The 24,177-nt window shown below is 40.3% G+C and overlaps 2 protein-coding genes across 2 annotated transcripts; both read left to right on the plus strand.

Annotated features, from left to right (window-relative positions):
* Nucleotides 1-262: 262 nt before the first annotated feature.
* On the plus strand, nt 263-8,831 carry angptl5 (angiopoietin-like 5). The gene is made up of 8 exons (XM_072446133.1): nt 263-403; nt 1,016-1,175; nt 1,246-1,349; nt 1,761-1,854; nt 7,447-7,550; nt 7,624-7,744; nt 7,813-7,998; nt 8,331-8,831. Exons 1-8 carry the CDS (start codon nt 350-352, stop codon nt 8,642-8,644), a joined length of 1,137 nt encoding a protein of 378 aa, XP_072302234.1. The 5' UTR covers nt 263-349; the 3' UTR covers nt 8,645-8,831.
* A 2,097-nt stretch (nt 8,832-10,928) lies between these two features.
* trpc6a (transient receptor potential cation channel, subfamily C, member 6a) lies at nt 10,929-24,122 on the plus strand. The gene is made up of 14 exons (XM_072446139.1): nt 10,929-11,116; nt 11,819-12,147; nt 12,918-13,050; nt 13,671-13,971; nt 14,782-14,967; nt 15,082-15,246; nt 15,367-15,604; nt 16,097-16,324; nt 16,970-17,234; nt 18,029-18,224; nt 19,283-19,483; nt 23,555-23,614; nt 23,716-23,791; nt 23,860-24,122. Exons 1-14 carry the CDS (start codon nt 10,941-10,943, stop codon nt 23,994-23,996), a joined length of 2,691 nt encoding a protein of 896 aa, XP_072302240.1. The 5' UTR covers nt 10,929-10,940; the 3' UTR covers nt 23,997-24,122.
* Nucleotides 24,123-24,177: the final 55 nt, after the last annotated feature.

Genomic DNA, 24,177 nt, shown 5'->3' on the forward strand with positions numbered 1-24,177 from the left:
GCATGCCACCACTGCCAACCATCTGACCTGCAAACCATCAATAATAGACCAAGAGTAATCACTTTTAACCACAGAAACAGGATCTGCACTTTCAGCTACCAAGGGCAGTTTAACTTTTATCATTGAAACTTCAATAAACACCACGTTTACCTCACTGACCGGAGATGTTGCCATGGGAGATTGGATGGAGCCTGGTAGGAGGGACTGGTGGAGGTGGAGAGAGAGAGAGGTGCAAACAGCTGAGTGAGAACAGGAAAACACTCAGCAAATTAAAGCCAAGAGGTATGGTCGAGTGAGCAGACCGCTTTGGATCTTTAAAAGTTGGATTTCTTGTGGATGTGAACTAATAATGTGGACTACTTCTCTCATCCTGCTGCTTTCGACTCTTCTACTATTTTCTGCTGTACGTATATATCATGTTATTATGGTTGAAATCCTTTAATGCAATGTTATGTTAATTTAAATTAGGCTTTGAACTTGTTATATATGTATAAGATACATTTCTGTTCAACAACTTGAAATTATATAAACTGTGTATAAAAATAGTTGTACACATTAATTTAAATGTATTCACTCACTATAGAGCTGTAACTAACGAGTGTTTCGGTAATTTATTTATCGAGCAATTATTCTTTCAATAAATCAATTCGTTGTTTGGACTAGAGATTTTTATCCAATTTGACCGAGATGAAACTAAAGAGATGTCACTTGAAACACGTTCAAAGCGTATCTTTACAACTAAATTGTTTTTAAATTAAAAAACACACATTTTGAGATATTTACTCTTTAGGGTCATAAAAGCTTTTCTCTCAGCACATGGCATGTTTTGGAGTTTGTGTATAATTCAGAAAATCATCATCCAATTACCAAATTATTATTTCAATAATCAATATGTGGTGATTAATTGTTTACCTGGTTCCAACCCTACATGTTTCCCAACTGTTAAACAACGTGACAAAAAAGCGTCTAGAAACCAGTGGCATCTATAAACTGATACATATTCACGTTTTGCCAGTGTTCAGAAAACAGCGGCCACTTTAACCATTCAGAAACACTGAACGCTGAAGCTCCCCTCAAACCCCCCAAATCTACTGGAGCCAAAGGCTGGGACACATGCTCCATCCCATGTGACATCACCGTCAAACTGCTACGGGACGAAAAACACTCCATTTGTGGTAAGAGTGACTTTTTAAATATTTACCACGTTGTGTAGGCATTATTATCACTCACTGTAGACATGTACAGGGCAGCTGCAGCAGTCACTTCTGGCTTTTGGACGAAGCACGAGGAAACTGATGAGAGACGTGATGGAGGAGCAGCAGCGGGCCCTGGACGTCCTCAGCCATCAGGTCATGATTGGTTTGTTATATTACAAAAGCTCATTGTGTTCATCATTACGAGAAAAGTATATTGTAATGACGAGATAATGAAAATAGATATATATATATATATATATATATATATATATATACAAAACAGATTCAAAAGGAATGCAACTTGACTGCTAAATAAGAGGTACATATCGAAGTCCTAATCCAAATCTTTAATGGCATATAAAATTTTACTGAATCCTAAGTATTCTGAAAGAACAACAACGAAACTGCATTTTTTTTGAACAGTAACAGTTTATATTTTAATAACTCCATTAATTGGGAATGTTACACACCAGCTATGTTTGTAGGAATTAGCTGAGTTCCATGGTGTAGTGGTTACTGTTCAGTAAAATATCCATCTCCTAAAATGAGGTGCCCTCTTTTCAGGTGACAGAGCTCATGACCAAAGTGCAGACGCTGAGCTCAGAGGTGCACAGGAGCAACACAGAGATGTTCGCCATCAAACCAGCGCAGTCACACGGTAACCACCTGTTAAACACACAAATATTAGCAAACAGGGAGTAATTTGGAATTAAATAAATATCTTACAATTGAAACAAAACTTGGCAAATAGTCTCTTAAAGCATAGGCAGTTTGTTGTTTTTTTGTAGTTTTGTTTGTTTTCTGGTCTTCAATCCTTATCAATCTGATTAGCAAGGCAAAGGCAAGGCAAGTTTATTTGTAGAGCACAATTCATACACAAGGCAATTCAAAGTGCTTCACACAGCAGGAAAAATGCATTCAAATCACAAAGAAATTACAGAAACAGAAATACAATAAAATTAACTAAATTAAAAATTATCAATCCAACTGATTTTCTAAACTAATAAAATCACAAACAAAAGAGAAGAGTGCAAAGAAAAAATCCTTTCAGTCATATGCGCAGCTAAACAAAACAGTTTTTAGCTTAGATTTGAACATTGTCAGAGTAGAAGCCTGTCTCACATCTTCAGGAAGACTGTTCCAGATTTTAGCTGCATAAAACTGAAACGCAGATTCCCCATGTTTTGTCCTGACTCTGGGCACCAGCAGGAGGCCGGTCCCTGAGGTCCTCAGAGTCCGAGATGGTTCACATGGCACTAACATATCCAAGATGTACTTTGGTGCTAGGCCATGGAGAGACTTGTACACAAGCAGAGCTGCTTTAAAGTCTATTCTCTGAGCCACAGGAGCCAGTGCAGAGACCTGAGAACAGGACTAATGTGATCATACTTCCTGGTTCTAGTCAGGACCCGAGCAGCAGCGTTCTGGATGTACTGTAGCTGTTTTACAACTCGTTTGGAGAGGCCAGTGAGCAGGCCGTTACAGTAGTCTAATCTACTGGAGACAAACGCATGGATAAGTCTCTCTAAATCTGGTTTTGACACTATATTTTTGATTTTGGCAATGTTTTTTAGATGGTAAAAAGCTGCTGATGTTATTGATTTGACGTGGCTATTAAAGTTCAAGTCTGAGTCCATTATTACCCCCAGATTTCTAATTTGGTTTGTAGGTTTTAGAGCGAGACTCTGGAGGTGACCGCTAACACTTTCTCTTTGTTTCTGTGGGCCAAAAACGATTATTTCAGTCTTGTCTGAGTTCAGCTGGAGAAAGTTGTTTTGCATCCACAAACTGATCTGTTGGATGCAGTGACAGAGTGAATCTACTGGTCCATAGTCACCTGCCAATAGTGAAACATAGATCTGAGTGTCATCTGCATAATTGTGATAGGACACATTTTCACTGCGTATCAACTGACCTAACGGCAGCATGTAGAGGTTGAACAGAAGGGGACCCAGGACTGACCCTTGGGGCACTCCACAGGTCAGGGTCATGTGGTCTGAGACACAGCTACCAATTTCAACAAAGTACTTCCTGTCTTCCAGATAGGACCTTAACCAGTTTAGGGCAGTGCCAGTGATGCCCACCCAGTCCTCTAGTCTCTGTAAGAGGATCCCATGATCGACAGTGTCAAAAGCAGCACTCAGATCTAACAGAATTAAGACTGAGGCTTTGCCCGTGTCAGTGTTCAGGCGGATGTCATTTGTCACCTTGACAAGAGCAGTCTCAGTGCTGTGATGAGGTCTAAAACCTGACTGAAAAACATCAAATGAGTTGTTTATTAAGAGGAAATCTGTGAGCTGTTGGTAAACAACCTTTTCAAGGACTTTGCCCCAAAATGGCAGATTAGAGATGGGCCGGTAATGACTCAGTACTGCGGCATCAAGACTGCTCTTCTTTAGGAGAGGCTTTATGACCGCAGTTTTCAAAGACATTGGGAATGTTCCAGATTGAAGCGACATGTTAACTATGTGAGTGAATGGTGCTAACAAACTGTTCAGCACAGACTTTAGAAATCTGGTGGGTAACACATCAAGGCAGCATGTAGATGAACTCAGACTGGTGATGATCTCATGGACAGTTTTGTCAGTTACTGGTGCAAAGTGAGTTAGCTCTAAGTGTCTTGGTGGTTTTAGGGTAATTTTTTGCATTGTCGGATTTATAGCATTTTTAATGCCCTGAACTTTGTCAGTAAAGAATAATGCAAACTCATTACACTTGGATGTGGAAATGAGTTCTAACGGCAGCTGAGCTGGAGGGTTTGTTAATCTGTTTACTGTGGCAAACAGGACACGCGAGTTGTTACTGCAGCTTCCAATTATTTCAGAAAAATATCTTTCCCTAGTTCTACATAAGATTAGGTTGTACATGTTCAGCTTTTCTTTGTAAATCTCTTTTTGAACCTGGAGCTTTGACTTGCGCCATTTCCGTTCGGCCCTGCGGCACTCCCTTTTCTGTGCCCTGACCGAATCATCATTTCTCCACGGCGCCTTCTGCTTATTTTTAACCATTTTAGCCTTTATAGGGGCGATGGTGTCCAGAACATTCAAAACACTAGATGTAACAGAGTTCAACAAATCATTTACATTAGAACATGAGACATTTTCAAAGTTTATCATTTCCATAAACAGTGCACCTGTGCCATCACTTATGTGTCTCCTCTGAACAACTGCAGGACCAACCGGAGGTTTGGGAGAAACAGACAGGTCAAAGAAGACACAGAAATGATCAGACAGAGCAACATCGATCACATTAACATTTGAAATATTTACCCCCTTTGTAATTATGAGATCTAGAGTGTGTCCTTTGCTGTGGGTGGGGCCTCTCACATGCTGAGTAAGACTGAAGGTTTCAAGGACAGCATCAAGCTCTTTAGCGTTTCTGTCACAAATATTATCAACATGCAAATTGAAATCACCTGTAATGACCAAACCATCAAAGTCTGTGCATATGACTGAAAGCATCTCAGTAAAATCATCAATAAAACTTTGGCAGTGCTGGGGAGGCTTGTATAAAACAATGAAGAGAATGGATGGAGACCGTTTTAGCTCCATTTTAAAGGATACATACTCAAATGATGAAAACACCCCAAAAGACAACCTGCGGGTAATTATTTCATCTCTAAAGACAGCACAGACTCCACCCCCTTTTTTGTTTTCCGTGTTTCAGATTCAAACTTAAAGTTGGGTGGAGCAGATTCTATCAGAACTACATTTCCTGTGTTTTTGTCAAGCCATGTTTCAGTTAAAAACATAAAATCAAGATTATCAGAAGAAATAAAATTATTAATTAAGAGAGATTTGTTACATAAGGATCTGACATTTAGCACAGCAAGTTTCAGACTAGTTTCAGTGAGACTGGGCTTTATCTTTTCACAGGGAATATGAATCACATTTCTCAGATTGGGCCTGACTCGCATTTTGTTTTTCCATCTGTGTGATGATGTGACTACAGAAATAGCACTAGGGGGGGCTCTTTTTACATAGGGCCCCGGGTTGGTTTGATTTTTAATGTGACAATAAGTCCCGGCAACGCTGAGACCCAGTGCATCCTAGCTATGGGAGATACCAGGTGAAAGGCGAGGTTGGATGGGTGGTGGGGCTTTTGTAGCCAAGGAGAGTTTGGGACCAGGTGAGAGGCGAGGGGGGATGGGTGGTGGGGCTTTTGTTGGTGTAGTCAGCTTGTGCAGTGAAGAGTTGATAAGTATTGGCATAGCCCTTGCTATATTGGGCGTGAGTGGAGCCATATTAATGCCTGATTTGATCAGACTTTCAAAATGGCTGGGAAGGCCCATGGGTGAGAGTGGAGATGAGAAGGAGAATGATGAATCTTTAGTGGGAGTAGATGTTGCAGGGGGAACCCAGGGCTGGTGTGAAGGCAGGGGCAATGACAAGGATGTTGTTGGGCTTGTCACAGATGGGTCCAAGGCCTTTGAAGATTGTTCCTTTGCTGGAGGCGGTGGAGGTGAATGTGGAGCAGCTGGAGCTGAATCCTTTGCTGGTGGTGGTGGAGCAGCTGCTGATGAATCCTTTGGTGGAGGCTGAGGTTGTGGTGCTTTTGATGTTGAAACATTGGCTCGGTCGCTGGCTGATGGAGCAGGAATTCTTCTCTCATTCCTCTCTTCTCTAACTATCTGCTCAGGACCCTGTCCAGGCCCAGTCCAATGCCTCAGAGTGTGGAGCAGGTTCTCTGTCAGCACCCTCACTCCACCTCTGCATAGGTGGGGGCCATTTCTCTTAAACAGGTCCTCTCGTTTCCAGAATAGATAGAAGTTCTCAATGTAGTGTAGTCTTCTCGGGGAACACTCTTTGGACAGCCATGTGTTCAGCTGAAGAAGCCGGCTAAACTTGTTTATCCTCCTGTCGATGTTTGGAAGAGGTCCACTTATGAATGTTTTGATTTCCATTTTATCAAGCACGTCGAATAACTTCAAGAAGTCTTTTTTCAAAACTTCAGTCTGTTCCCGCCGCATGTCCACTGCACCTACGTGCACAATCAGCTGTTTAGCTCCTCCATGCTTAGCCATAATATTTGGAAGGAGTGACGTTATCTCAGAAACAGTGGCGCTTGGAAAAGAATGTGTGTTTATCTTTTCATGCGTCACGTGACTTATCGCGCCGTCCCCAACCAAAACAATCTGCGTGACCTTGGCTCCTGGCACAGATCCTCCTCGCTGTATTTTGGCCACGTCATCTTTCATTTTTTCATTTAATTCCATCTCTGAAAGTGGTAAAAATCTGTTGGTGAGCTGTATTTTAGGTGACTTCACGTTATCTTTGTATCGTTTAGGCTTTGCTCCAAGTTTGTTCCAAGAAACAGCCTGGTCTTTCTGGTTTTTAGACAGTTTTGGAAACGACACAGAGTCACTGCGGTTTAGGTTGAAAGTAGCAGTTTTTCTTGTAAAAAGTGTACTCTTCTTACCGTTAGTTGACACAGGAATGGTATCGTGAAGAACTTTTTCAGATTCCAAAACAAATATCCGTGTTTTCAGCTCATTAATTTCTTGTTGATATTTCCGACAGCGTTCACAGATCTCCCTTCTTCTCCCGGACATGTCGCTGGCGTCAGATATGTCGTTAAAACTGGAAAAATGTTCTTAAAATCCTTGGTTTACTTGAAAAAGTCTAAAGCAAAAATGTTTGGAAGACAAAAACTGATTAAAAAGCAAAATAAATAAGGAAAGCAGCGATAGCAAGCGGAGCGAGCAAAAAAGCGTGTGCACTCTTCGGAAGCAGGATATGATTCTAGCGCCCATAACTTTTTAGCGACACAGTATAAGGCCATGCACCGCCTTATCAATGCCTGATCTCGGAAGCTGGTCCACTTGGACAGGAGACTGCTGGAAATACCTGGCACCACAGTGGCTTTAGTGCTTACTGTTGTGTCGTTAGGCACCGTGGCCCAAAATGACACTGACGTTACTCTACGTATTATTATTATTATGTTCATCTTACACTTGGGACATTTCCTCTCAATAATTCACCTTACATAGTTCAGTTCAATTCAATTTTTTTTTTCTATTCTTCCATGTGACATTGTCTCCACAATATTACACACAATCTGAACAAAATGAATATGTTAAACACATAGCAGCATAATGAAGAACTGGTCTTATACATACATACAATACATTCCCTTCACCAAGAAGAAAATGAAAAAATGATCTCAAAATATACCAATTACAAACTTGACACTTCATGGGCTTAATACATGCATATTACATGCTTATTACATGTATATTTCTACAATGCAGGGCGCGACTGTAGTGACATAAAGGATAATCTATTGGCAGTGGTCCCTAAAATCCCTAGTGGAATTTACATCATCAATCCAGAAAACATGGACTCGTCCTTTGAGGTGAGCGCCATCATGCCTGTCTATTATAACCACTCTGGACTCATTATTTTAAACATAATCACATTTTGTTTAGGTTTTCTGTGAGATGGATTACATGGGAGGTGGTTGGACAGTGATGCAGAGACGAACTGATGGACTTACAAATTTTAAGCGATCGTGGGCAGATTACAGCGATGGGTTTGGAAACCTTGCAGGTAACAAGTACCTTAACCTTAAATAGTGACGTTAGAATATTGTATAAGTTGGTATTTGTTTATTGCAGGAGAGCATTGGTTGGGTCTAAAGAAATTGTTTCAGATTGTGAGCCAGAAGGACACTCGTTTCCAGCTCCACGTCGCTCTTGTTTCAAAAGATGACGTCACATCATACGCCTCGTACGATGACTTTCACTTGGACAATGAAACTCTGTTCTATGGGATACATCTGGGACGCTATGCAGGCAGCGCAGGTACAGTACATCTTAAAACAATCATGAGTCAGTATCGTCATCAATGAAATGGTCTCATTTTGCAAAACGAGTGAATCAAATTGAAACCATTTATATGAATAGCATTTATTTTGGTAACAACTCATAAAATGTACACTTATCTTATTACACTTTTTCCTATTGTGGGCTGCTGGAATTTATCCTAGTAACTATGAGCGTGAGGCAGGGAACATCCTGAACAATCTTGGTAAACAGAAGGACAGAAACATAGACTATGGCCATTCTCTCTCAGATGAATTCTTCAGTTTAGTAAAGTAGTTAGATATTGTTACCATCAGTATTGTTGTTTGCAGGGGATGCATTTCGCGGCTATGACCAGGACCAGAATCAGGACACAGCCCCCTTCAGTGCCTCAGATGTGGACAACGATGGCTGTAACCCGTCCTGTTCCCTGGACAAGCGCACAGTGGAGAGTTGTAGTGCACTGCACAACCAGACGGGATGGTGGTTTAACCGGTGTGGCCTGGCCAACCTGAACGGCTCCCCAGAGGACGCCGAGTCTCACCAGGGGACCAGCATCCTGTGGGACACATGGAGACAGAGCGGAGTCCCTCATGACATTAAAGCTGTCACCATGAAGATTCGGAGGATCCCAACCAATAACTGACCCATAGCCACAGAGGGTCAAATTCTGGACTAAATCAAATCTGGACTCAAATCTGAGCTAATCAATCAAGAAAACTGTCAGCCACTGCTGAGATTACAGCGGCCTTCCCCATGGAAAAAAGCCTGTTTGGTGTACTATCATTTATCATTTTCAATTGTAAAATAAACACAATTTTATTACACATTAATTGATACGATTTTGCTGATTTAAAGAAATATATTTTTTTTTCTGCAAATACACAACAGCATTTTAGAGGGTGGCCTGTGATAAAAATACAGAAACCTAACATTCATCCGCTGCTAAAAGTCAAGAGTTGTAGAGGCCATAACAATAGGTAATTTGCCTAAATATTTGGCTAGTTTCTGATAAAAAATATGTTTGTTATAGCAGTGTTTTTGATTAAATAATTAATGAATCAATAAATAATTAACACTACCAAGTGTGAGTAAGTACACGTAGTTTTATTGAGAAATATTTATAGATACATTACTTACTGTAGTTTGGCTGAATCCTGTGGGTATTGTAACTCTCGGCTGAGCTAACTAACACAAACTAATGTAAAATCATAGGCCAGTGTCAAAACATTCATTCATTCATTTTCTACCGCTTGTTCTCCTGTTTGGGGTCTGACTAGAGCCTATCCCAGTGACTTTGGGCCTTAGGCGGGGTACACCCTGGACAGGGGCCAGCTCATTGCAGGGTTAATTTACTTGCAAAAAATGTGACTTGAATTGTACGTCACACGTCATTAATTTAAATAGTATAAAAGTCTAAAATAATTTGCTCAGCAGGGCAGGGTGAATCATGGCCACAAGGTGGTGCTATTTGATCTTATTATTAAATATATTCAATTTACAAAGTAAACCATGTTGACAGTAGTCCAACTTTTTTTTCTTGTGGCAAAGGCGTGTACAAGTATCTGAACTTGTATGGTTTTATGACAGAAAGAGAAAGTAGCTTTCAAGTGACTCAAAATGCAGGACATGTGCTGATGATGATAACCCTGTGTTTACATCCGCTGTCAGGAACAAAAAGCGTTTCTTCCTCTCATCCTGCTCGTAAAACGTGATGTTGTTGCTACATGACAGAGGCAGATCTTCAACAGTTTGGACTCTGAAGCTGATTCTCAAGTTATGGGTATAACTCTGAACACAAGTGAAGGTTCAGCCTTCATTACTGTAGCATTTTAAACGATCATCTCATAAAGCAGATTGATGTTCTTGTTAATGTGTTAGAAACAATAACATAATCAAGCGCATAAAAAAATGAACTGTACATTATTCAAAATCAGAAATGGGCAGGGGCGTGGACAGGGGGGGCTCAGGGGTCTGTTGTCCCAGGCCCCAAATTTTAGACCCTCTTCCTATTCATGTGGAGGGGGGCCCATGTGAGGCTTCTGCTGCAAAAAAAGTATAACATTATTCATTCATTCAATGCAAGCTCTCTAGTTTGAATCCAAGACTGGGCACAGTGTCTTTATGTTTTTTTGCAAGATGCTTGATGGTCTGGTCTGTCAGTGGGCCTCTAGTTTTAAAGTTGCTTTTTTCATCGTATTTATCTGATCTTTCCCACTGTATGAAGCAACAAACCCTCCTCTCTCTCTCATTTAGGTTAGCTCCAGTGACTTAACACTGATTGTACGTGTTTATAGTATGTGCCGGAAGAATATTGTTTTCCCACAGTGGACCAGCGTCAGTTCGGAGCAGGAGCACACAGGAAGTAAAGTCTACTGGGAATTGGACCCTGAGGAATCTCATCTGCTGTTCATCAGACATCACTGGTGCGACTCTGACCAGTACACTGCACACAGCACAACCTCTGTAAACAAAGCAGCCTGGAAAAGCACTTTACAAGACAACCTTTAAAACAACAATTTGTTTTTTGGGGTTTGTATGTACATTCCAACACATTTTACTGCTGCTACTATTCTATTACAAAGATATAGGTCCCTTTGCTTCCAACATACAAATAACATAGAGTTCGTCCCCTTTCCATTGATTAGACACATCTTTGTATTGATTAGTCTGTATGAAAGAAAGTAGGGCCAGCACCATTACAGTACTGAATATGATTTATTTGACTGTGTAGTTGTAGTAGTAGGCATCAATTACCGCTGTTGTACTTTCTATCTGTATAAAGCCATATTGCATTATAACATTGCCTGCCCCTCTCAATGTTCGTGACGTTCGAGCAAAGTATGTAAATAAAAGTATAGTTGGACCAAGAAGGATGCATTCTTTCTCAAGTACAGTGGGAGGAGGGAGGCCGGGAGGAGAGAGAGGGTTTCATTTGTGTCATGACTGAGAAACGATGTGGGTTTGTGTGTGTCACTTTAGGGATGAACCACAGGGCACTCGCAGCTCACCACAACAGCCGGCCTGTGGGCTACACTGACGGACGCAGGGCCCGCAGCCGAGACAACCTGCTTGACGACTATGGAGATGAAAGCTGCTACTTCGGACGCTACATGGGGTCAGTCTATAAACTTATGTTGATGTACTGTAAGTTATAGCCACGTGAAGAGAAATCATGTTTGAAGCCCGACAGCCAGAATCAGATCAGCACCTTCATCTATTCTGTGCAATATATTCCATGTTATATGGCTTACATTTTGTAAACAGCTTACCGGTAATTGTTGTTAATTGATGGATAATAACTACTGTCACTGTCAATACTTCAATACGTTTTTCCTGTATCCAATAAATCACAGCCAGATTACACTTAATGCAATTAAATCGCCCTTACTCGTTATACGGTATTCCTTTTAAGTCACTTTCATAATTATATATTTAGATGACTTTTTAGTTGGAGCTGTGGGAATCACAATGATATGTGAAATATGGCACAATACTGATAATCAAAACATGTCAATGCAGTTATCAATGTTTACATCTATTATATCTTACAATATATAATTATTGTTTAATAAACTAATATTTTTTTTTAAAAATGTACCACAATTATTAACAGTAAATACTACAAATGTATTACATTCATGTTTGAACGTTATCTGTCTCCATCTCAGCATCAAAACCCCTTTTTATATACAAAAAATATATGGTTTAAGTTATTGTCAGATTTGTCAAATGAAAATCAACAATTTGTTACAACCCCACTGATTTGTAACATAATTAGACATGTTTGACGTATGTTTTAATGTGACATTTCTTGCAGGCCAAACAGCTCGGAGAGGCAGCTCATGGCTCGTCTCACTGCAGTTAAAAGGCGGCAGGCTCTGCGCGGGCCGGCCTACATGTTTTCTGCCCCCTCCACCAGTTTGTCTGAGGTGGAGGAGCGATTTCTTCAGGCAGCAGAGTATGGAAACATTCCAGAGGTGCGGCGCATGCTGCTTCACATGCCCAATCTAAACGTAAACGCTGTGGACTACATGGGCCAGAATGCACTGCAGCTGGCGGTGGCCAACGAGCATCTGGAGGTGACGGAGCTGCTGCTGGCGAGGGAGGACCTGGCTCGAGTGGGAGACGCACTTCTTTTGGCCATCAGTAAGACAACTATGTGTCTATTTATAAATCCATCTCTCAGAACTAAACTGTAGTGACAAGTGTGCTGCACAATTGGTCTAGGTCTGGACAGTAGCACATATTTTATGCTCTGCATTGGCCTCAGCGTTGTAAGATCAATACCTGGCTTCAATGATAATAATGCCTCTTTCTACTCTTTTGCAGGCACTTAATATTGAACTGTACAATAATTAGCTCCCAATTTTATATTTATTTTATTGTAAAGCTAGCACAATATTGATGTAAAACTTAAAATGTTAATAATAGAAATTGTCCCAATGCGTTTCTGTTCAAAACTGCAGAACTGACAAGGAAAGAGGAAAGTAGTGCCAGCAAGCGGCAGATTTTCATGTACATGTTTTTATTTTTGAAAAGTGATTAGACAACATTTTAGACCCTACATGTATCGCAGTCTTAATTTGTCAAATAATCACAGCTAAGTTCAGGGATGTGGGCGGTGATAGGGGGTAGGTGAAAGCAGGATTTTTCAAACATGCATGAATCAATTAAAATGCAACTGTAAGTAAACTAAAGATGAGGAAACACTGTTGCAACAAGGTTAAAAGTTGACAAGTTGACGAAAAGCCTGACTACAGATAAAAAAACACCTTTTAGTTCGTTGATCCAACACAGTCCATTTATCCAGGTCTCATAACTTGTACAGACTGGATTTTTTTCAGCTTCACCAATAAATGTACACTTACATCCACTTAAACATGACACGCATCGCACTGTGTTTGGGTGTGCTGTAGGTAAAGGCTATGTGCGCATCACCGAGGCCCTGCTGGCTCATCCCTCGTTTAAAGATGCCCATCGTTTGACTGCGAGTCCCGCTCAAGCAGACATGCTGGACGACTTTTATGCCTATGATGAAGATGGGACGAGGTAAGAGGAGCTTTGAGTGGCCTCTTAAATGTGTAAGTGCTGTGATACTGCCTTTACTTCAGAGCAAAGGCGACAAATACCAGAGACAAGAGGGATCCAAGAATGGCTCAAAGTTTTATGTAGTATAGGACTTGTTATAACTAAAATATAGTCTGAGTACTGGGACCATGGGAACACAAAGAAAGGTCACATACTGCAATGTTTTAGTAAGATAATAGTGATGAGATTATTGCTTTGTAATTACAATGTACAAGAGGTTGGAAGCTTTATACCAGTTGATGTTCTATTTATGTAGGCCTTGGACCACACACTAAAGTGCTGGAAGTTTCATCTAATCTTGACAGTGACATTTTGGTCATTCTTGTTTTCTATTTTAAGGCAGTAACAATAACTTTGACTGTAAAAAAAATAAAAAAATATAACATTAATTCTCACTTCACAATAAAGTATGAATTCTAATTGATCCTTTTCCTTTGTATAAACAAGGGGGAAATGCCCAAGGAAAGGAGCATTTACCTCTGAATTAGGTCTTTTTGAGGTCTGGCCACTGTTTAATAGGACCAGTGTTTCCGGATTTGTTTGTCTGTTCATTTAAAGCACTTTTCTTCGTTTGTCCCCAGGTTTTCCCACGACGTGACTCCGCTGATCCTGGCAGCCCATTGTCAGGAGTACGAGATCGTGCACACTCTGCTCAGTAAAGGCGCTCGCATCGATCCTCCGCACGATTATTTCTGCGGCTGTGACTCCTGCAATTACCAGCAACAGTTTGACTCCTTCAGCCACTCGCGGTCTCGGATCAACGCCTATAGAGGGCTGGCTAGTCCGGCCCACCTCTCGCTCTACAACGAAGACCCGGTTTTGGCCGCACTGGAGCTCAGCAATGAACTGGCTATGCTTGCTAACATAGAGAAAGAGTTTAAGGTAATATTACAAAGTGTGATTAAACAAGGTGTGTTCAGTGCCTTTTTTTTAGCTTTTGGCTGCATTTGAACACATTTGCATTTTATATTTTGTTCTTTTAATTTATTTATACGTATGAATTTTATTGCTAATTCTTAGATTAGCTGTCTGAAACCCACTGCTGGGTTGATTGGATATCTCTGTAATACTATTAGATGATTGTGAGGTTGATAGTTTGTCTATGTGGCTTTGTTCATTGGAATAAACCAGCCTGTGCCCAAAAATATGATATAGACAGAAAAATAAACAACAATGTTGGCATGTGATCAATGTTGACAATGCAAAAAGTAGCATAACTACAGATCTATGATTTGTAGTATGGTAAATTTGAATGCTGAAATGATCCTAACAAGTCGTGGAATTATATAAACATCTTGGTTTAAATTGCTCAAGTAGAGTTGAAACCAAGCATTTTTGTAAAATAATCATGTGTGAATTTAACAAAACTCTTCATATTTTTGAAGCATTAACAGTCTAATGGTTTAAAGCTTCGACCTTGTTTTGGCCATTCTTTGTCACAGTTAATTTCAGTGCACATATATTGTAGGCTTGTAAAAATCTATGTCTAAACAAGTGCATTTTATGAGTCGTAAACGCAGATGAAAATACTGGTGTGGCATGATAAGGAATTCATCCTTAAATCTCTGACATAAAACATCAAATTGATTGCCATGGCATCCCAAGAATGTGAAAGAAAGAAAAACACATTAATGAAAATGTTTACTCTCACAGCAATCAAGTCTAATTTCCATCCCATATTACTATTTGCAGAATGACTACTGTCGCCTGTCGAGCCAGTGCAAGGATTATGTGGTGGGTTTGCTGGACCTGTGTCGCAGCACGGAGGAGGTGGAGGCCGTCATGAGTGGTGAAACTGATGCTGAGGACAGTTACGAGCTCCCGGGGCGACCGTCCCTCACCCGACTCAAACTAGCTATCAAATATGAACTGAAAAAGGTGAGAAATAGTGTATTATGAGTTTCTGAGTTTTGTTAATACATTTTAGATTTTTTTACTTTAAGAGACAAACATTTAAGCCTTGTGTGCATCCACTGCTTTTGTGTGTGTCAGTTTGTGGCCCACCCAAACTGCCAGCAGCAGCTCTTGAGTATCTGGTATGATAACTTGCCTGGTCTAAGACAACAGACCACTGCAGTTAAACTCCTGGTGGTGTTTGCTGTGGCGGTGGGACTTCCTGTGTTAGCACTGGCCTACTGGGTCGCCCCCTGCAGCAGAGTACGTAGCAAACATATTTTATGTCAACGTCTTTAATCAAGATATTTCGATTATTTAGGCATACATAAAGCTGTCCATGCTCTACTAAAGTCTGTCTATCATTCTTGCTTTGTTTTTTAGGTTGGGAAAGTGATGCGCAGTCCTTTCATGAAGTTTGTGGCCCAGGCTTCTTCCTTTACGATCTTTCTAGGGCTTCTCATCATGAACGCTGCGGATAGATTCGCAGGAACCACTCTGCTGGCCAACATGACCCACCACCAGATTCAGGACGGCCCCTTGTCGGACCCCCTGCTCCTGTACCGCACCACGACCACCTCCTTCACATGGATGGAGACCCTCATACTGTCGTGGGTCATTGGTAAGTGTTTAAAGGTGCTGAAGTTACTTTGCCTGGAAGCGTCCAAAGTGTAGCATTAAACTTGAGCAGGTGACACTACCAAGCCGAGTTACAGGTCAGATCTGTGGAGAGGCGACACCGCTCACAGTAAGAGTGCATGTTTTTCAAGTTATTTTTGAGCAATAAAAACACCTATGAGTTTTAAGTTTGTGTTGTAAAAGATTGTACCAAAAATGATTAATTTAGTTGATGCGACTGGCACTAAATGTAATTGATTTTGAATTGCTGAGAATGTTCACAGATATTACTTCAAACAAGGGTTTAAAGGTGATCTGTTTCAGACTGAAATTATATTAAAAACACCTGAACCAAACAAATACGTTTTGCGTAAATGTTTGCTTATGATTTGTGAATCCAATTTGGCCTCGCTCGTGACCTGCATCTTTTTTATTAGGCCTACGACTTAAGTATTCCTTGTTGCACTGGTTCTTAGTTGGCTTTGTGTGGGTGCAGGTATGATCTGGGCGGAGGTGAAGGAGATCTGGAGCCAGGGTCCCGGGGAATATCTGGTTGAACCTTGGAACTTCCTGGACTTTGGGATGTTGGCCATTTTTTTGGCCTCTTTCAGCTGCCGTGTGTCTGCTTTGAGACACGCTGACTCCGCCCAGGCCTTTGTTTACAAGCACTACACCAGTCTGACCGATGTGACGCTGCCCCCCGAGATCCACTACTTCACTCTGGGTAAGTCGCAACTTTATATTCAAACAAACATTCTAACTTTATTGCACTTTTATATCAGATCCAGACCTAACATCTTCAGTCATTTGAACTAAACTAAGTCTTCATTACATCAGTCCACAAAAGTCAGGCTCCACAATTTAGGATGACCTCCTGTCCCTCTTTTGGTTGTCCTGCCATTTAGACCGTTATTTAGATAATGCCCCACTTTTTCCACTGGTGCCACAGATTTTCAGATCTATTCTCAAGCCAACTAAATTCAAATATCTGTGTCCTTTGTGGTTAGGTTATTGTTAGATAGATAAATATATATAAATGAATAAACAAATTATTATTATTATTATTAGTTTATTTTCATACCTGATACACATGGGCTCCACATTCACTCTCCCAAACACGCTCACTGGAGGCAAAGTGGGTGAAGTGTCTTGCCCAAGGACACAGTGACAGTGTGCACCACCTTGTGACACCGGGCATTCCAGCAGTCTCCCATCCAAGTACTAACCAGGCTTTTTCCTGCTTAGCTTCCGAGAGCTGACGATCATTGTGTGTATTTTCTTATAATAAAAACATATGATTTAAGAACAAACTTAACAGTTAGTAGTTCTCAATCACTGATCGAAGAGTATTTTCATTCCGTTTTTCCAGCTCGCCTCTCCTGGCTGCCATCGGACCCTCAGCTGGTGTCTGAGGGTCTGTACGCAGTGGCAGTGGTGCTGAGTTTCTCTCGAATCGCCTACATCCTCCCGGCCAACGAGAGTTTTGGCCCGCTGCAGATCTCTTTGGGCAGAACAGTCAAAGACATCTTCAAGTTCATGGTCATCTTCCTCCTGGTGTTTCTGGCCTTCATGATCGGCATGTTTAACCTGTACTCGTACTATCTGGGGGCCAAACAGAATGATGCTTTTACCACGTGAGCCCCTCTCTGTACTTACTCTGCACTTCCACATGTCAAATGATTTTCTTTTGCCTTGGAGGTTTTGAAAAGTAAAAATAAAACATACAAGTACAATTTTAAGAAACATGTCTCTGAAACGTTATAAACTGCAAAGTTATAAATGTATTATTATTTATTATTATCATTATTAATATAAATATAAAATTATAACATCTTAATACAATCATTATTATCAGGAGTTACCACATAGCTAAAAAGCCATGGTGCCTCTCATATTAAACATTTAGACAGAAATAAAACCAATAAGTGAGTAAATGAATGAAAATGAGACAAAGTGAGTGTAGAATAGTCTATCTACATTGATTCAAAATTTGTCATTTTGACCACAAGTTAGAGTATTCCAAATTGGCATGAAGCACTTTAGTTTGTAGCTCGTGCATAAAAATGTGTGAATATTTTGTTCAATGAAGTAGAAATGTGCCTGCAGCTATTGTACAATCTATCGTAGGTGATGAATGAGTAATGGATTGAGTACAAACACATACACAAAACACTCAATAATGCGTTTAAGCTGATGTGAGCTAGTACTCTTCTGTAATGGGACTCCTTGTGCCATTTCAAGATTAGTTCAAACTAATAAACCGCTGCCAGGAATCTGCAGTCGCTTGTGCGGTTTAATCTTTAAATATTTTGACAAGGTATGTAAATATTTCAAAGACATAAACAGACTCAAAACTCATCAGTGAAAAGCACGCGTGCAGTGCACTAATATTTAAGATGTATTACAAGTTGTCTTTGTTCTGGGGCAGGCTGGAGGAGAGCTTCAAGACGTTGTTCTGGGCCATTTTCGGACTTTCTGAGGTCAAATCCGTGGTCATCAACAATGGGCATAAATTCATTGAGAACATTGGATACGTTCTGTACGGTGTCTACAACGTCACAATGGTGATTGTGCTTCTTAACATGCTCATTGCTATGATCAACAGCTCCTTCCAAGAGATCGAGGTGAGTCACAAGAAGCATTTACCTAAGAGCAGTAAAAATACACACAAATATTGAGTTGAAGTTTAAACCTAATCCCTTAAAAAGCTCCCAGCTCTTATCAGTGTTGCAGATTTTTCCTTTCTGATACAACACCAGCACCAATACCTTACTTAAAGTTCTATATGCTACTACCAGATAACATCCACAATTAACGCAAACTATGTTGTGTAACTATGAAACAGAATTTTAATCAAACTTATAGCATTATGAGACGCTCTGAGCCAACAGTGGCCAGGAAATACTCATATTAAATGTCAGGTTTTTTTTTTTTACAAAACAGCTTGCACATAACTTTTACAGTTTTCTTAAAAAAACTAAACTTAGACTAAACTTTTTTTTTAACAGTTTTACATGTGAAATTCATCTGAAATCCATGTGCCGTCGTGAAACATATTCATGTGCAATTACTGTCGTGATCACATGCAATGGTATTTATGTATTTATTTATCTATTTTTATCTTTATTATTTCCCCCCCCATCCCTTGTTGGGTAATGGGAGGTTTTGTCTATGGGAGTTTTTGTTTATAGGAGATCTTCTACTGAAAGTGTTTTTTCAAACTTCCTAAGATAAGTGATCTGTTCTTTTCTTCTGTATCTACCTCTGTATCTACCTGCGTTGCACCAATGAAATTTCCCCATGTGGGACAATAAAGGAATATCTTATCTTATCTTATCTTACATTCAAACTGTATAGATCGACAGAATTCAAAAAAATAAGCTTCATCATCAAAATTCTCTAATTCTCACTCACAAATAATCATTAAAATAACAATGATAATAATGACAATTATAATGATCCAACTAAACCAAGTTTCCAAAAATGTGCTAAAACGGTTGAGAAGAGCTGTAGTTTAACCTGAAACTGATGCTCAATCCAGTAAATCTTTCTGCAGCAGATAGATACCCCATACAAAACCATTGTAGGCGTTTTACCTCTTGATTATAACACGATTTTCTCCTCTCGCTTGAACATATGCACAGTATAAAAGGTGTTCATATTTAACTCTCTTCTCTTGTAGGATGATGCTGATGTGGAGTGGAAGTTTGCTCGAGCCAAACTGTGGTTCTCGTACTTTGAGGAGGGGCGCACTCTGCCTGTGCCGTTCAATTTGGTCCCAAGTCCCAAGTCGGCGCTGGGTTTGGTCACAGCGGTCCGGTCCCTGGTCCTCCAATACATGTTAGGACAAAGTGAGAAGGAGATGGAAACACAACTCAAAGAGGTATTTGTCTGTATCACATGTTATTATAGGCACATAATCACATTGTATTTTTGTATGGTTTTGATAATTATTTTAGTTCCGTACTTTGGTGACTGAATTAAAATTTAATGTTCTAATGTGTAGATTTTGAACACTGCTAATGTCTTTTACGTCGCTTTGATGTTGTTTTGGATTGAATACAGTTGCTTAAAATAGATTGTGACGTCACGCCGCAAAGCATTATTGGATGCTCCATTAGACAAACAAATTTGCTGCCAACATCTCAACTTTTTTATCTTGTGCAATTTGGACTTGAGATATCCGGAGCGGGGGGCACTGGTCAGTTGGTTCGAATCCCGCAGTTCCATAACATCCCAAACAGGCTCAATGGCCATGCAAGAACTGGTTTGTTTTCAGCTTCCAGGAATTGTGTACAGATCCTTGCAACATGAGGTGATGGATGTGGACGAATGGCACAACATTGGTGAGCTTGTTTGGGACGCTCTGGATACAACAGGGTGTTCCAGTTCCTGCCGATATCCAGCAACTTTGGTGGCCATTTTAATTGTCACACCAGATTTACACTGGATTTCTGACCCCTCCAGTTCCCCTAATATATAATAATAATAATAATAAATATAGCCGCAAGCGGCAATGATCGGCCCTCGCTACGCCGCCGCCACGCCGCAAGAGGAGGGGGCGCTAACGCGCCCCAATTGTCCTTTTATTACGCCTACTGCTGAATCTGTGACGCTGTCACATCTTCTCCCCTTTGTTTTACCATCAAAAAGCTATTTTATTTTGAATTCTTGGCAAAATGTGCGGCTTTGCCGCACAGACATCGTGACTCTTTGAATAAAAATGTGGATAACTTTTGACGGTCCACCCCTGAAGATGAGTCTCACCAAATTACAGGTTAATATGTCTAACGCCCTAAGAGGAGTTTGTGAAAGTCTAAAGTGTAAACATGTTCTGGCGATTTCCCCATTGGAATAACATGGAAGGTTTCGGTCATCGTTACGGCAACGCCATAACAATTATGACATGGGTCTCATTGACTTTTTTGATGGGGCCAAAATTGAGTTGTGTGTCAAATTTCATATAATTTCGCAAAACTAAATATTTAACCTCCATATAAAATCTGTAGGGGGCGCTGTGGCTCCAAATTAATTTATTTCACTTTAAGTAGGTTTAGGGCAAAGAGTTTAACAACTGATTCTAATTTGACGCAATTCGGACTTTATCTGCGCAAACGGCAGAAATGTTAAATTTGGGAGATTTCTGAAATTCTTGCTACAGTTTGCGGCTTTGCCGCACAGAGACCGTGACAGGTATCAATGTAATTTGGATAACTTTTGATGTCCCACTCCTCAGTAGCATTTTCACCAAATTTCAGCTTTTTAGGGCCAACGCCCTGGGAGGAGTTCGTAAAAGTACGACGTTTGGAAAAACTCCGAAGTCATGTTTAGCCATTTTTGAAGCAATATGGCCGACATTTGGTTGGGCGGACGGCGTTGCCAATATAATATTTTTTACTTCTCTTGTCACCATCTACCTCTGCGCCAAATTTCATGATTCTACGATCAAATTTTTTTTGGGTCATTTCCCATCTCTCAATGCATTTTTGGTACATTTGGGGGCGCTGACGCGCCATTTTTTTTATTTTAGAAAAGGGAAATAGCCAGAATGTAGAGAGGCACGATTTTTAGAGGTGTGCAAATTTTTGTGACTTTTCGTCAATGTTCACTGGGTGAAAAATAGGGGGGTTGGTCCCGAGAAGAAGAAAGAAAGAATTAAAGCCGCAAGCGGCATCCAACGGCCCTCGCGGGCCGCCGGCCTTCCGACTCTGCTCTCTGCATTTTACAGAGATGGCGCTAACGCAATTGTCTAAGAACTAAGACAGTGACACATTGGACATGTACAATGCTGTGCTTAACCAGTGCAAATGAACACAAATGTCGGTCAAATGTGCAGCTCCAGCGCACAGAGACCGTGACACTTGGAATAAAAATATGGATAACTTTTGATGCTCCGCTTGTGTAGATTATTTTCCCAAAATATGAGCTTGATTGAGCTATTGCCCACAGAGGAGTTCATTAAAGTGTGAAGCATAAATGTGAACATTTCAAGGATTTGGCGTTTTTCCCATTTGTGACATATATTTGCGGCTCTACCGCAATAATAATAATTAAGCAAAACTGAACATTTCAGAGTGGCCATTTATTTTGGCAAGTCCAAGGCACACTGTGCAATGCCGTCTCATCAGCATCTTCCCACTCGCGTGAGGTGGGATGGACAATTAATAATCATATTAATTGCTCAGTGAGACAATATTTGTGATATAGTAGAAAAAGCTTCAGTTGTAGTCATCTGGACTCAGTTTGCAAAAATAGACGTTTCGACTCTCATCCAAGAGTCATTGTCAATAAAAGAATTTAGATCGAGAACTCCGATATTAATACTGTTCTGTGGTAAGACCCGCCCATTGGGAGGAGCCTTCCTGAAGTAGAAAGAGTTGTTTGTTTCAACAGAAACTCCCCCCTTGTATCTACCGAGCTAGCCTATTCAGAATCTTAATGGGCTATTAGAAACCTCTTTGTCTTTGTGAGACCCTGGCTCAACCACCCTGAGTACCTGATTAGCATATGAATGTCCTCTACCTTTCCAGGGGTTCAGTAACCCATTATAAATAACAGGAAGATTAAACCTTAGCCCTCCATTTCTGTTTAAAGAAGGTCTTTCTTTTTTAACAAAAATAGCTTCCTTGACTCCTCTTTCAAACCATCTTTTCTCCCTGCTTAAAACCTTCACCTCACCGTCTTCAAACGAGTGATTAGAGGCTTCAAGATGGAGATGCACGGCGCTCTGAGGTCCTGAACTTGTATTTCTTCTGTGCTGATAGAGGCTCTTGTGTAGAGGCTGTTTTGTCTCACCTATGTAACGTTCTTTACAGCTTTCTTCACTGCATTGGATCGAATAAACTACATTGCTCTGTTTTTGAGTCGGCAACTTGTCCTTTGGGTGAACCAGTTTTTGTCTTAAAGTGTTTCCTGGTTTAAAATAAACACTAAAATAACACTCTCGGAAAAACTGCACGAAGTCCCTGTTTATTTTAAACCAGGAAACACTTTAAGACAAAAACTGGTTCACCCAAAGGACAAGTTGCCGACTCAAAAACAGAGCAATGTAGTTTATTCGATCCAATGCAGTGAAGAAAGCTGTAAAGAACGGTACATAGGTGAGACGAAACAGCCTCTACACAAGAGGCTTTATCAGCACAGAAGAAATACAAGTTCAGGACCTCAGAGTGCCGTGCATCTCCATCTTGAAGCCTCTAATCACTCGTTTGAAGACGGTGAGGTGAAGGTTTTAAGCAGGGAGAAAAGATGGTTTGAAAGAGGAGTCAAGGAAGCTATTTTTGTTAAAAAAGAAAGACCTTCTTTAAACAGAAATGGAGGGCTAAGGTTTAATCTTCCTGTTATTTATAATGGGTTACTGAACCCCTGGAAAGGTAGAGGACATTCAGATGCTAATCAGGTACTCAGGGTGGTTGAGCCAGGGTCTCACAAAGACAAAGAGGATTCTAATAGCCCATTAAGATTCTGAATAGGCTAGCTCGGTAGATACAAGGGGAAGTTTCTGTTGAAACAAACAACTCTTTCTACTTCAGGAAGGCTCCTCCCAATGGGCGGGTCTTACCACAGAACAGTATTAATATCGGAGTTCTCGATCTAAATTCTTTTATTGACAATGACTCTTGGATGAGAGTCGAAACGTCTATTTTTGCAAACTGAGTCCAGATGACTACAACTGAAGCTTTTTCTACTATGGAACACGCCTGGACGAATGAGGGATTACACCGAAATATTTGTGATACCGTAAATGTTTTTTTTGTGTTTGTAGAGAAAGTTTCATAATTTTGAGTTCAGCTCATTAAAAATGTATATAAAATTTAGATTTATTGTTCACTTTTATAACAATACGGTGGACTTGGTGATTTGAAGAGAAAATATACAGAATGTTAGCACCTTCTAGTGGCTTTGTCTGACACTTTGTGTAGTAACAACATATTGGTCTTTTTTATTATTTTAGCTTGGAGACAGCAAGCAATCTTCTGAGTATGGTTCTTCCTCAAGTCAAACACGATATCAGGTCTGTACAAGAGACACCTGTGCTGTTCATTTATTTCACTGTACAGCAATGTTTTAAACATTTGTTATTAAATCCAACCCAACCGTCTTATCTTTGTGCAGAAGATCATGAAGCGACTCATAAAACGCTACATCATCAAAGCACAAGCCGACAGAGAGAGCGACGAGATCACTGAAGGTAACGCTAGACCTATTTTATACTTCGTCAAATAAAGTAAACATCTTCTCTTGAATGTTTATTTTCAGGAGAGCTAAAGGAGATAAAGCAGGACATCTCGAGTTTGAGATACGAGCTGCTGGAGGAAAAATCTCTGAACATGGAAAACCTGGACGGACTGCTCCAAAGACTGGCTCAGACCGGAGCCAAGTCTGAGGACGTTTAAAGAATATACAGTACAATATTAATTATACAATATAAGCAGTAATAATGTGAACGTAAAGGAAATGCCCCTTCAATCAAATGTATTTTTTACATAGTATTTGTATTATTATCTTTTACCTTTAATAAATAACATAATTGAACATAACTAGTTTGTTGTGCTGGTTGTTGATTTTAAGTGAATT

Source organism: Eucyclogobius newberryi, unplaced genomic scaffold (assembly GCF_026437365.1).
Source record: "Eucyclogobius newberryi isolate DKJ021-1_F unplaced genomic scaffold, fEucNew1.0.hap1 SCAF_15, whole genome shotgun sequence".
Lineage (NCBI taxonomy): Eukaryota > Metazoa > Chordata > Actinopteri > Gobiiformes > Gobiidae > Eucyclogobius > Eucyclogobius newberryi.